The 15467-nt window shown below is 36.4% G+C and overlaps 1 protein-coding gene across 1 annotated transcript in view; it reads right to left on the bottom strand.

Annotated features, from left to right (window-relative positions):
- The window catches only part of SLC9C1 (solute carrier family 9 member C1), a gene marked incomplete at its 3' end in the record, with an annotated part of 96588 nt that overhangs the window by 73380 nt on the left and 7741 nt on the right, over positions 1–15467 (bottom strand). Inside the window, exons 4-6 of the mRNA XM_079705265.1 lie at positions 9301–9466; positions 6366–6494; positions 1293–1454 (exon numbers count right to left, since the gene is read on the bottom strand). Of these exons, the coding sequence (XP_079561391.1) occupies positions 1293–1454; positions 6366–6494; positions 9301–9466 (457 nt within the window). The remainder of the gene's footprint in view (positions 1–1292; positions 1455–6365; positions 6495–9300; positions 9467–15467) is intronic.

Below are 15467 nucleotides of genomic sequence, written 5' to 3'. Positions count from 1 at the left end.
ACAAAAAAAAAAAACAAAAAAACAAAAAAAAACCACATTGACTACATAATTTTTCTTTGTTACTGCTCAAAAGAAAGGACTTTTTTTTGTGCCTAAAGTTTTAATTTTTTTTTTTTACATCTTTATTGGAGTATAATTGCTTTACATTGGTGTGTTAGTTTCTGCTTTATAACAAACTGAATCAGCTACACGTATACTTATATCCTCATATCGCCTCCCTCTTGAGTCTCCCCCTCCCACCCCCCCTTTTGCACCCCTCTAGGTGGTCACAAAGCACCGAGCTTATCTCCCTGTGCTAAGCAGCTGCTTCCCACTAGCTATCTATTTTACATCTGGTAGTATATATAAGTCCATGCACTCTCTCACTTCGTCCCAGCTTCCCCTTCCCCTTCCCCATGTCCTCAAGTCCATTCTCTACGTCTGTGTTTAATCAGGGATATGAGGCTAGGCAACACTCTTATTCCTAAATGTAATGGAAAGACATAGTGTAATTTGGGAAGTAGGTATTATCACACATGCCAACTCCAAATCATTTGTGGAGCTGTCTAAAGGGCTGGGTTGAAAGTGATTCTGAGGCTCTGTCAGGGAACAGTGATATGGCTAATTATCATTGCCTGCCATACTTCTGTGAGAAGGGAGTTGTGGTAAATGGATTAGTAATGTTGATAGAGTTTCTAATGTTTAGCCTTCCTTGATCTGTAACTTCTATTTTTACTTCCTTTTTGATTGAAGAGTTACCAAGAAAAGTTTTTTTAAATTTCAGGCAGTTAGAATGTTTATTTTTAAAGACTCTCCTTTTGTAGGTAGCATTTAATTGCATTGTAGTTGAACAATGTTTGAAATTTTATTGTAATGTTCTTCTAGTCTAGTTTATTTCTGTTAATGTCTATAGGTATATATAAAGGATAAGCATTCTGTTTTGGAAGATAAAACTCTTTATATATCTTGTGAGCCAAGCATTTGAGTTTTTATTTAAATCTTTTTATAGCCATAGTCATTTTTTTGTCAGTTGGTTATGAAATTATCTAAGAAAGGCATATTAAAGTATCTCATTGTAATTATGATTTTGTCAAATTTCTCTTGTCTTTTATAATTGTCTTTATATATCTTGGTACATTGTTTCCCATTGTATACATATTAATATTTTTAATCTCCTTTGATACATTATTTTCAAAAATATTCCTTCTAGATCAGTTGAATGTTTTTTTTTCTTTTTTGGCCTAAATATTTCCCACATCTTTATTTTCAATTTTTCTACATCATTTAATTTTAGGCATAGCCCTCTTACTTACAAATATAAAAGATGAGGTACAGAATTGAAATGCTGAGACTTATATGATTCATGTCATCTCCAAAAACAGTAGACATCCACAATTGTACCAGTTTTGAAGTTAGAATTCCAAACAAGAGACTTGCTATACAATATGACCAAATTTTATCCATGATACTATAGGCTGTAAGAAAGGGGAGAAAATAATTAATAGAACTTACTTGCTCTTAATTTTAAGTGATAATCTGGGTCAACTTTTCTTTTTGTCATTATCTTTAAAAATAGCTCATAGTGTTTGGGGTAGATGTAGGGTATTTTCTTATTCCTAAATTGAAAGAGTTTCTTTTCAAATGTTAAAAGTCAGATGCAAATTTGTAAAATTTGATCAGTTTAGTTTAAGAGCATTTTTCAGTCCCCATTAGGGAATATATATTTATTCAGTGCCAAAACTGTAATACATTTTGGAAAAACAGTAATGAACAAGAAGTAGAAAGTCTCTAAACCCATGGAACTTATTTTCCAGGTCTAACATAATACCCACAAAGAAATACAAAAAAAGGAATGCCTCTGAGTCCCAGCTGAGTGAATTTCCTGTATTGTCTTGGCCTGCCAAACCGATCCAATTGGTTCCTTATTGTTGGGTGTTTCATTTTTTCCAGTTTTTTCCCTGATAAGCAATGCTGCAGTGTATATTTCTGTACATAATTATTTTGTAATTCTCTGATTACTTCCTTATGCCCCAGAAGTGGAATTACTACACTAAAGGATAGTTGATCCTTTATCGATATTATTATATCTTGCCAAATTCCTTTCTACAGTCGTTATGATGCCCTTCCCAGGAAAACAGGAAACCTAAGCCCTTGATAGCCTTGAGCGCTGGAATCAGGCATTTTCAGTGGGTGAGGAAGTCCTTCCCACCTTTACAGGGTGAGGAACAGAGGAGCAAAGTTTGAATTACAGATGAGAGTGGGTCTTGGGGTCAGGAAAGCCTGAAGGGTCAACTTCAACAGAATATGTGAAGAGCAAGAACAAAATGGAAACTAAGAATGGCCAACAGAAAACAGCAACAGCAACCACATCAAAAAACAAGGCTAAATTTGGGGAAGTAAATCCTAGAACTATGCTCTGAGATAGTAAAATGAAGGAGAAAATCCATTTATGAATCCTTAATCATGTCCACTGGTGGAAAGGGCACTGTTAAGAGTACTGAGTCTATTTAGATTCCTTCTCTACCTAGTCTCATTCCTATGGCTGAAAGGGAGCCATGGTTTCTAGATATGCCAGGCAGAAAGATTTAACATCCGTAGGGATAGTGTGAACTTGGGAGGAGAATTTCATGAATGACCCTCTAAGTCACATCCATTCTAGGTATGGAGTTGACCATGATGATAATTTTGGGAATCCAGCACCTCCTGTAGATGAAACATAGGCTGGAGGCCTACTCTTGTTTCAGAAGGATGCAGGGAACTGGAGTTAAAAGACCCAGTTTAAAAGTTGCTTTCCCCTTTAAGAAAGAAATATAGCTCTTAATGAGTACAATATGTGTTGAATGGATTTATTAGGTCAGGAAAAGCCTCAAAGCAAATCCATTATTTCTTACAATGTTCTTAAACTTCTAATATACAAATAGGAAAAGGTAAGAACCTCTGAGTGCAATCACTTCTTGGTTTTCCCTATTATGAAATATGTGTTCACTTCAAAGATAGAGCAATACTGTTTAAATAATTACATGTTATAAAATAATAATTACTACGAAAATTACTGTTTCACAGTTGTGTTAACTGATATAAATGAAATACCAGTAAAACTTATCAAGAAACTTTCTTAAGGGAAATTCTTCTATTAAAAATTCAGAGAAAGTCCTGATGTCGAAGAAAATAAATTCACTCTTCTCTTCTTCCTACAGCAGACATTTGTAATAAAATGTTGTTACTATTATCATTTTAACAGTGATTACTTAAAAGTTTTTACTCCTCTGAAATCTAATCAAAACCAAAATTCTATACCATTGATTATAGTCAAAATTTTGAGGCAAGCTCCACAAAAGCAAGGACTATTATGTTCATGGCTGAATCAACAGGGCCTAGAATAGGAGCTATCACATAGTACATATCAACAAATAACTGTTGGATTAATGAATGAATTAACTTCTACATCAGTACTTTTCTTTTTACTTTTTTCTTTCTTTTTTTTTTTTTTTTTTTTTTGCTTCTCAGTGAATATCAAGAAAGTTCTTTTGATTAGATTGTAGATGTTGCCTCTGATAAAGTTCCCTGAAATTCTGTGAGCAGTATTTACTATCTTAAATGGGACCTAGTAGAATACTAGATCAGGTATAGGGGCTGGGCTTGGATCCTTCTGACCAGCATGTATGACTACATTTTACATTTTTCAGTTTTCCCCAAGGGTGGCTTTTGAGTTTTTAAGATGCTTCTGAATATAAACAATTCTTTTTTGTTCACCTTATTCATCTTCAGGAATGCCTTATCTGCAGCAAGTTTTATGGTAAAAACTCTCTAAGTGCTGTATGGTGTCACCTTGTTTTGCACTCTGGATTTTGGAAAAGGTTGTATGTAGATAGTTGGTTTGGTTTTCTTATACACCACAGATGGCATATATGAAGCATTTAAAGAGGATGTACCTTCCTGTGCTAAACTGGGGTTCCAGTTGTTGTTCCAAGCTGCCATGGCCTGGGTAAAATAATTGGATACATAACAATGCTGAAAGCAAGTGCTTCTTATGCACAGGTAGGGTAATTAATTGTCCACCACCTGAACCAGCTCCCTAGAGGAAGACATCAGAGGGGTGATTCTTTTTGGAAAAAGAATAGTCAGTAATCAAAACACTATGGTATACCAGTACCATACTGTTTTGATTACTGTAGCTTTGTAGTATAGTCTGAGGTCAGGGAGCCTGATTCCTCTAGTTCTGTTTTTCTTTCTCAAGTTTGCTTTCGAGGTCTTTTGTGTTTCCATACAAATTAAAAAATTTTTTATTCTAGTTCTGTGAAAAATGCCATTGGTAATTTGATAGGAATTGCCTTGACTCTGTAGGTTGCCTTGGGTAGTATAGTCATTTTGACAATATTGATTCTTCCAATCCAAGAACATGTATATCTTTCCATCTGTTTGTGTCATCTTTGATTTCTTTCATCAGCGTCTTACAGTTTTCAGAGCACAGGTCTTTTGTCACCTTAGGTAGGTTTATTCCTAGGCATTTTATTTTTCTTGATGTGGTGGTAAATGGGACTGTTTCCTTTATTTCCCTTTTTGATCTTTCATTGTTAGTGTATAGAAATTCAACAGATTTCTGTGTATTAGCTTTGTATCCTGCAACTTTACCAAATTCGTTGATGAGCTCTAGTAGTTTTATGGTAGTGTCTTTAGGATTTTCTGTGTATAGTATCATGCCATCTGCAAACAGTGACAGTTTTACTTCTTCTTTTCCAATTTGGATCCCTTTTAATTCTTTTTTTTTTTCCTCTGATTTCTGTGGCTAGGGCTTCCAAAACCATGATGAATAAAAGTGGGGAGAGCAGACATCCTTGTCTTGTTCCTGATCACAGAGGAAATGCTTTCAGTTTTTCACTATTGAATGTGATGTTAGCTGTGTGTTTGTCATATATGGCCTTTATTATGTTGAGGTAGGTTCCCACTACACTCACTTTCTGGAAAGATTTTATTATAAATGGATGTTGAATTTTATCAAAAGCTTTTTCTACATCTATTGAGATGATCATATGGTTTTTATTCTTCAATTTGTTAATGTGGTGTATCACATAGATTGATTTGCAGATACTGAAAAATCCTTGCATCCCTGGAATAAATCCCACTTGATCATGGTGTATGATCCTTTTAATGTATTGCTGGATTTGGATTGCTAATGTTTTGTCGAGGATTTTTGCATCTACGTTCATCAGTGATATTGGCCTGTAATTTTTTTTTTTTGGTATCTTTGTCTGGTTTTGGTATGAGAGTGATGGTGACCTCATAGAATGAGTTTGGAAGTGTTCTTGCCTCTGCAATTTTTTGGAATCGTTTCAGAAGAATAGGTATTAATTCTTCTCTAAATGTTTGGTAGAATTCACCTGTGAAGCCATCTGGTCCTGATCCTTTGTTTGTTGGGAGTTTTTGAAATCACAGATTCAATTTCAGTGCTTGTAATTAGTCTGTTCATATTTTCTATTTCTTCCTGGTTTGGTCTTGGGAGATTGTACCTTTCTAAAAAATTGTCCATTTCTTCTAGGTTGTCCATTTTAGTGTCATACAGTTGCCTATAGTAGTCTCCTATGGTTCTTTGTATTTCTGTGGTGTTGGTTGTAACTTCTCCTTTTTCATTTCTAATTTTATTGAGACTACACTCTGAGAACCACTGAAGGCATGGGGAAGGGACATATAAGATGCTCATGGGATTGCTGGTAACTGTATTTCTGGTCCTGAGTGATAATTACTTATCTGTATACTTTATAAATACTTTATAATCACTCATTATAGTGTGCATATATCATTTATTTCATACACACACATGCACACATACACATATGATAAAGGAAATAACATACTTATTGTTCAGGGCTATCTGAATGTGGTAAATGAGCTTCCAGGCATATTACAGTCTCTTTGCTTACAAGCACTGCGCTCAGGCCTTGTAGATGGTTTATAACTCACATTTCCTCCCTGAGCTGACAGCTTTCTATATTGCCTGCAGGGAGATAGTCCCAGGGCGAAGGGAAGGGAAGCCACCTCCCCTCGCCACTGGTGGATGCACTACCTGGCTTATCTTTTGAGTTCATCTTCAACGCATAAAAAACAACATCCCTCATTCTTGTTATCAAGCATTATGGTTCAGCCTAAGCCTGTGGAATGTTGCTTCTATATGCATCCTCGTGAAAAGTCCCAACTCAGCCCCACAGCAAAACTACAACAGATATTAAATAAGGGATGTGTGGTAGTGCTTTGTAAAGAGTAAATCATTATACTAATACGATTATGTTTGTATAAGCATAACTTATGGTAAGGTGTTACAAAATCCGTGTCAACTTTCAGAAAATACAGGATTCTAATTTTAATAAATTAAGAAAAAAATAAGTCCTTACCTAAGGAATAGTTAATCTTTTTTTGCAAGCCAACATTAATATCCATAATACTAGTAAACACTATTAAAGACACTATAGAGGTCATCAGACTTTCTCCATTAATTAAATTGACGAGGCCTCTAGAAAGACCTGCAGAAGGAAAAATATTTTTTTAAGGTGGGAAAAACTTCATCAATGTTGAAGAATAAAATTTTATCAGCAATTAGATGGATATTCTTAGCTATGTATTTATATCACATACTTTTCCTACATACTTAAGTATACTTTAGTCATGTTTGTAAACTCCCTTCAAGGAAATTTCATTATGTATCAACTACAAGTTAAGTCTAGATCACCATGATTAGTTAGCGAATTAATTGTGGTTGATTATAATTTATGTAAGTAAGATACTCAACTAGAGCTCTCATTCCTTGTTTCAAAGCACAGATGAAAACATAAAATTTATTACTTTTAATTCTGAGACTTGGCTTATATAAATACATACATCATGCATTTAAGACAAGAAAAAAATGATGGTGGAGGAATAAAGTATATTTATAAACTAAGGCTTTATACCACAGTACCTAACCAAAGTATTAAGGCAATTGTCCTGATAATCACACTATAATTAGAAATTGTCTGACTTTCCCATACATCACTTTCAATGATTTTAGAAGTCAAGCTCCATTAATGGAGAGCACCCTGATATAATCTACTTCCATCCTAATCCTCCTCTATTTATGATGATATTCTAAGTTTAGTTATCCATCAATTATCATTTTTTCTTTGCTATTCAATGTGCCTGTAGGGGCAAAACTATAACTTTGAGGATCTTTAATGATTTTCAAAATGTCCATATAAAGGAAATATTATTAAGGAAATGGTAAAAGCCCTCCCTGTGAACCAACCACTCTATAGTTGTGATCACAATCTAATACAGTAAGTATGCTGTTGGAAGAGAAGAGAAGCCAAGGCAGTCTGTTCCTGTGGAAGTTCAATTGCCTTGATGGTCCAATTCTTCACCTCTCCCTGCATCCAGATGCTTTGCTGTAAGATATTGCAGTTTCTCTCACCAAAGAATTCTGTTTTTTTAAATTTAAAACAATTATTATTATTATTTTTTAATGAGACTTGATGAAAGCAGAGGCTTGAGGAAGATTTCTGCTTCCTCTCTCTTGGATCCCTGCCACCGCCATGGCAGCATTCCCTGGCTACCCTTCTGGAGGAATGTGAGAAATACATGGAAGAAAGGTGGATCTTCCTAGTTGAGGCCATCCTAGATCACTTAGTCTCCAGATGACCCTCCAGCTGACTGGCGATTCATTAGTGAGCCTAGCCACGATCAGTGGAGCCCAGCCCATGCCATCAGGGAGGGTGGGAGGGAAGGAGATGCAAGAGGGAAGAGATATGGGAACATATGTATATGTATAACCGATTCACTTTGTTATAAAGCAGAAACTAACACACCACTGTAAAGCAATTATACTCCAATAAAGATGTTAAAATATATATATATATATATATATATATGTAATTGTAGTTTTAAGCCACTATGTTTTGGTGGTTTTTTTTAGTCAAAAACAAAGACAAAGACAAACCCTAACTGACACTGTTGTATAACTATTCCATTTTAGAAAATGGGGCTATAACAAAATGTGAGTATTTGGAAATAAATAACAGACAAGAAACATAAGAGAAGTCAGTGGACCCTAAAAAGCTCAAGACAATGTGAATGTATTCATGTACTCCAGACATTGGCCTGGGCAGATTTTATTTTTGAGAATAAAATAAAAAATATATAAAAGTCTTGCTTTGAAAACTCAGACAAAAATGTTGCCAAGAGAAAGATACTTTATTTAAAAAAAAAATTTTTAAGATGCAAATTGAGGAGAAAAAAATTCCAAAAGTAATAGCAAGATGGCTAAAGTTTATGAGAACAACCTTGTAACTTAACCCAAAGAAATTATTTAAATTCAACAATGGTAAGCCAGGAAGTCAGTGGAATAAGTAACTAGATTCCAATTAAGAGGAGTATGGAATTCTCTCAGGTAGCATAGAACTCTTCCAAATCTTTTGAGTAGGAAAGGACCTGACATTGACAGAGTCTCATAGAAGCAGGGTTGCGGGACAGACAAATCTCCTTGTCTTAAAGATCTGGCTTTTCTTTATTCACATAGGTACAGTTGAGGTTTCTGCACTACTCTGTTTCTACTTGCCTCAGAGAGCTCTTTCCTTTTCAGGTGGCCATAAAAAGTGTGTGTGTGTATGTGCATGTATATGCCATATTAAACTTATACTTTAATTCTACTTTAAAGCAAATGTTTTTGTTCTTATTACTAAAAAATAGCTGAGGGAATACAAATTAGGTAATTTTTTTTTTTTGAATGAGGCTCTTGGATTTTTTTCTGGGTTACATTGACTTGGTATTTTATACTTTTAAATATAGATTTCTTTCTCCTAAAATAGTACACACTGTATCATTAATGATTTTATTGTTTTTGACTTTTTAGGCTTTTAGTCTTAATGGTGACAAACACTCCAAAGACTTTTTTTTCTTTTTCTTTTTTTTTTACAAATAGCATTATCTTAACGACAGTGTTTTCAACAGAAAAGAGGTTTTGGTTAATAGAAATGTCACTGCAATGTACATGCAATATTGCAATTCCCGCAGAACTACTCTGTTGGCTCAGGGTAGAAGCATGCATAAAGTCAAGGATTACAGATAATCCCCTGCCCTATTCCACAACTGAATGTAAGACTTAAAATACTAAGTAAGCCCATCACTGGCATTTCCTTCTGTTCTAATCATCACCACCTGAATCTCTATGCTCAATGCCCAATGTCCCAGCACACCACGTCACATAGTGAAAAGCTATAGTGAACAAAACATCTTAAAACTAGACAGTTTAAGCATGGAATATATTTTAAATATAGGAAAAGAGAAAAATATACTTACCCAGGTCTTTTATAGCAGATGAAGTCAGCATAGGATCTGAACTCACAAGGATAGCTGAAAATAATAACCATGTGGTGGTTTTCAAAACTAATTTGTTCACAGATGCCAAATGCCAAAGAATTAAGGTATAATTAATCAAAAAGCCAGGAATTGTAATTAAAAGTATCTGCAAAGAAATTTTACAGATAGAAAAATCAGATGGCATTTGTATTCCATTTTTAAATGCAGATAATCAGGATACTGGAGATGTAGAATCACATTCAATCCATTAAAGGGAAATTTTAAATTATCTTATTTAACAACTATGTGATTGCAACTCTGGAAATAAGGAACAAATATTGCAATGAGATTCTTAGGACCTAAGAAATACCAGTTACAGGAAATACCATATTATAGTTAAAAAGGAACTTTTATACAATCTACTACATATAAAATAGATAAACAACAAGGTCCTACTCTAAAGCACAGGGAACTATATTCAATATCCTGTAATAAACCATAATGGAAAAAAAATGAACTTTTAATTTTCTTGATAAGGCCACTGAATATAGATGTATATGTGTGAAGGTATATACATACATACCATATATATATATATATATATACACACACACATTTAACAATGCATAAAAACTGAGACATAGCCTATTAACATAGAAAAAAGAACACAAATTTAGAAAGAAGTTACAAAAGAGGGGAAAAAAGAGAAAACAAAATAATAGAAGGAATGTATAGAAAGGGCAGAGGACCAGAAAAATGATGGGAAGGGGCATTCTGTTATTCTAGGACTGGATCCTGGCCTTCTGCCTTCCCACCATTGCCTTTACTTTCTCTTATTCTACCTGTGGTGGTTATCTAGCAAGATTTTATTACCAAATGTGCTTGGGAAAATGTGGTGATTGTGCCTTAAAGTACCTATGAGAATTCACAACTACACCCTCATGTTCACTGTAACATTATTTACAATAGCCAAAACATGGAAGCAAGCTAAATGTCCATTTATGGATGAATGGATTAGGAAAATGTGGTATCTATATAGAATATTATTCAGCCATAAGAAAAAGAAAGAAACTTTGCCATTTGCCACAATATGGGTGGATCTTGGGGGCATATACTAAGTGAAATAAGTCATACAGAGAAAGACAAATAACATATGATTTCACTTACTTACATGTGGAATCTAAAAAAACAAAAAACTAAATTCATAGATATGGAGAACAGAGGCGGGCAGTGGGGTGGGTGGTGGATTGGAGGTGTGAAATGGGTAAAAGGGGTCAAAAGATACCAATTTCCAGTTATAAAACAAATAAAGCATAGGGATGCAATATACAGTATGGTGACTATAGTTAACAACAATAGTGTATTTCATATTCGAAATTTTCTAAGAGGGTAGGTCTTAAAAGTTCTTATCACAAGAAAGATGATTTGTAACTATGTGTGGTGATGGATGTTAACTAGGCTTATTTTGGTGATCATTCTGAAATATATACAAATATCGAATCATTATGTTGTACACCTGAAACTCATATAATGTTATATGTCAATTATATTTCAATTTTAAAATAAAATAAAATAAAAATGGATAACTAAGAATTTCATAATGATGTTGAAAAATGCTCTTACTGCCAATATAAAATTAAAAACAACAATATCATACATCCTTAATTATATCCTTAGAATTTCAATGAGTAAAATTAAAGACATGCATCATTTTGGGACTTTCCATAGAGATTACTAATATATCCTCCAAAAAGTTTTACCAACAAACACAGCCACCAGCAGTGTACTAATCATTCCCATTTAAAACAATTCTCCAGAGAAGTAAAATCAAATAAAATCCCCAGGTTCCTGTCTCAGCTTTTGCTACATCAAGAAAAATGAAAAAGCACAAGTTCTAACCCCCTTATTTATTACACATTTATTCACTACCTACTATGCAATGAGGCATTGCAATAGGCACTGGAGAAAGACATACCTAATGCAGTTAATGAAAAAGAGAATTCAGAAGAGCTAAAATATTAAAAGCTATCTTCCTTCTGATTATTTTAGTCTTTTGTTTGTACAGGGACATTCTTGCAGAGTTAGGGTCCATTTGGGAAATAACTGGACTCTGACTCAGGAGGCCTGGGTGCTAGTCCTGAGTGATTTTGGTTAAGTCACTTAATCAGACATTTCTAACCCAATCTTAAAATTGACAGAACAATGACAGAGTGCTTATATGGCATTACTGAGGCCTGACACTATTGAGAGGGAGTCTTTGGTAGATAAAGCTTGATAACAGCATCAGAATGGTGAAAGAAAATCAAGGTCCCCTAGGTCATTTACCTCTAGGGTGGCTGAATTCCCAATTTAAGGTTTTGGTGGTCGAGGGAGTTGTATTACTAACTCCTGTTCAAAGGAACAAATTAAAATGAGGCTTTGAGACAAGAGGATTGAGGGTCAGGATATCCAAATCTTTGTTCTTCCACCAAATAGCTGTTGATACCTCAATAAATCACATGGTATATTGTTTGCAAAAATGGCTGCAGTAATTCTGCTCCCTGAATCCACACAATTTTGTAGCTATCTTCCATACTGACTGAACAAGAGCAAACATGATGTAACTAGAGACTTAAAAAGCGGGGAGAGGGAAGTGTGGAGGGGCAATATAGGGGTAGAAGATTAAAAGATACAAACTATTATGCATAAAATAAGCTACAATGATATATCATACAACACAGGGAATATAGCCAATATTTTATAATAACTATAAATGGAGTATAACTTTAAAAAGTTGTGAATCACTATATTGTACACCAGTAACTTATAAAATGTTATACACCAACTATACTTCAATAAAAAATTTTTCTTAAAAAGCACTAGTAAATTCAAGTTTGCCCTCTCCTGCTGATGTTTGAGACTCTGAAATCACCATGTGAAGAAGCCTGGAATAATTGCCTGGATAATGAGATACATGTACAGTGACACTCATTGCCTATAGCCAATATTAACAGTACCAACAAAAAGACATATGAGCAGAGCCATCCAGCTCATCCTACCTCAGCTGACCCCCCAGTTGAACAGAGACTCAGGAGATGGCTTGACAGGGAACACTAGAACCAGCTCAAACTACTATTATATCTCTATTCTTTTCAATTTCATTTTTTGTAATTTGTCTGAATTTCATTTGCCTGGACTCTGTTTCAAGTGTAAATTATTTTAATAGTTTTGATTCTAATGTATTTTAGGTAACGGCTTTATACTTACAAAACTGTATTGATTACTTTGAAAGAAATGCACATCCTGCTTATAATCTAGAGTATTTTTTCTCAAGGTCTTTCCTGGAGGGGTTCAAATATCACATGATTAGAAAATAATCATAATAGTTTGTGAATTAGGATTATTGCTGTTTCTGTGAGTAGTCTTCTCTGTGTTGTTCTTTTACGTGTGGGTGTGGGAAATTTTAGGAGGTGGGTATTTGAAACACAACTTTTATCAGTAATTTCCTTTTACTGGACCTAATATATTTAATAATAGCTTTCTTATAGTATCTCAGAGTTAAAATCATAAGTGGCATTAAGTTCTGCCAGTCAGATTTTTTGAGTTACTTTTTTCCTCCATAATTTCTTTCTTGAGTCTTCAACATGCTAGACAATTGAAAAGATATAGTTTATTCACTAAAATATAGAGCTGAATTTACTTTTCCCACACTTTATACTTTTTCCTTGTTTTCTTTGTTTTATAATTTGGAGTAAAGTTTAAAAATTTTTGAATATAGAGGGCAGTGGCAAAGACGGGGGCGGGGGGATGCATAGAAAGATCTCGAGCTCACCTCCTCCCACTGGCACATCAAAATTACAACTATTTACAGAGTAGCTTTTGTTGAGAAAGACCAGAAGACTGGCAGAAAAGATCTTCTACAACTAACTATATAAAGAACAAACCATGAGAACCCAAGTGCCCATCAACAGATAAATGGATAAAGAAGATGTGGTATATGTATTCCATAGACTATTACTCAGCCATAAAAAGAATGGAAGGCACCTATGCTCACCACTATACAACCAATGCAAAAAAGAATGAAATTCTGCCATTTGCAGTAATGTGGATGGACTTAGAAAATATTATGCTTAGTGAAATAAGCCAGACAAAGACCAATACTATATGATATCATTTATATGTGGAATCTAAAAAATTAATACGAATGAATGTATATGCAAAACAGAAACAGACACATAGACATAGAAAACAAATTAGTGGTTACCAAAGGGAGAAGGGACAAATTAAGTGTATGGGATTAACAGACACAAACTAGCATGTATAAAATAGATAAGTAACAAGGATATATTACATAGTACAGGGAATTATAGTCATTATCTTATAATAACTTATAATGGAGTATGTTCTCCAAAAATACTGAATCACACTACATTGTAAACCTGAAACTAATATAATATTTTAAATCAACTATACTTCAAGAAAAACACAAAAAAACAAACCATGAGTTGTGTAGAAGGGCCAGAGACACGGTATAGTCAAGATCCATACCCACAGTGAGTGAGCCACAACTAGGAGGATAATTACAATTGCAGAGGCTCTCCCTAAGGAGCAAGGGGTCCAGGTCCTGCATCAGGCTCCCCAGCCTGGGGGTACTGAACCATGAAGATGATTCCTCTAGAACATTTGGCTTTGAAGGCTAGCAGGGCTTGCTTTCGGGAGAGCCAGATGGATGTGGGAAATAGATACTCCCCTCTTACAGGGCACACACAAAATCTCAGATGCTCTGGGACCCAGGGCAGAAGCAGTGATTTGAAAGGAGTCTAGGTCAGACCCACCTGCTGATCTCGGAGTGCCTCTCAGAGAGGAAGGATGCAACTGGAGCTCACCTTGGAGACATAGACACTGGTGGAAGCCATTTGGAGGACCTTGTTCTACCACATGAGCACTGGTGCTAGCAAGTGCCATTTTGGAATCCTCCCTCTAGCTTATTAGTGCCAGGACCTGGCCCTGCCCACCAGCCCATTGGCAAAAGTACTGGGACGCCTCAGGCCAAGCAGCTACCTGGGTGAGAATATAGCCCCACCCACCAGCAGGCCAATTGCCTTAACATTCTCTGAGTATACAACTATCCTGGGACACAGCCCTGTCCACCAAAAGGCCTAGGATCCAACCCCACACACCAATGCACTGGCACTAGTTCTGGGATCCCCTGCATATCCACAGCCATCTGTAGGGACCTGGCTCTGCCCACCGTCAAGCTGGCACTAGCCCCTGGACAAGCCTCACCCACCAATGGGCTGGCACTAGCCCCAGGACCACCCAGTCCCCAGCTCTGTCCACTAACAGGCCAACACACCAATTCCAGGACCCTCAGGGCCCTGCAGCCAGATAACCTAGGCCATAGCTCCACTCACCAGTGGGCTGGCACTAGCCCCAGGACTCATCCTCATCCACCAGTGGGTGGACATGAGCCCAGGGACCACCAGAGCACCAAAGCCATCCAGATGAGCAGGACAGCACTTGCTCCAGGACCCCCGGACCATGGCCCTGTCCATCAGCAGGCCAACACCAGCCCTGGGACCCAACCACCAAGCCCGTCAGCAAGCTGACACCAGCTCTGAGACATCTTTGACCCCTCAGCTCCCCACCTCCGGGTTCAGTCCTACTCACCAACAGGCCAACATGAACTTTGGGGTACTTCAGACCCTGTAATCAGCTGTGTCAGGAACTGGGCCCACCCACCAGCAGCAGACACTAGACCCAGGATACTAGGTCCCACAACCACCCACTCCAGAACCCAGCTCTGCCCACCAGTGGGCCAACCTTAGCCCCAGGACCACCCAGGGCTCTGCAGGCAGCTGCCTTGTGGCCTGGCCCTGCCCACCAGCAGCTGTCAGCATCCACTCAAGTCAGGAACTGGCAACCAACTGGACTGGGGGTCAGCCACATCTACCAGAATGCACATAGTGGTCATCCTCCTTCAACAGAAGGACCCACAAAGCCCACATAGGAAGCACTCCTAGAGGATACAGCTCTGGTGATGAGAGGAGAGTATGTTGCTGGGTCACAGAGGACTTCTAAAAAAGACCACTTCTCCAAGGTTAGAAAATATAACTAACTTACCAGATACATATAAATAAAACAGCAAATTAGGTAGAATGAAGCAGCAGAGGAATATGTTCCAAATG

The sequence above is a fragment of the Hyperoodon ampullatus genome (assembly GCF_949752795.1).
Source record: "Hyperoodon ampullatus genome assembly, chromosome: 5".
In the NCBI taxonomy this organism is placed as follows: domain Eukaryota; kingdom Metazoa; phylum Chordata; class Mammalia; order Artiodactyla; family Ziphiidae; genus Hyperoodon; species Hyperoodon ampullatus.
Note: the sequence above shows the minus strand (reverse complement) of the source record. Positions and strands in the feature narration are given on the sequence as shown.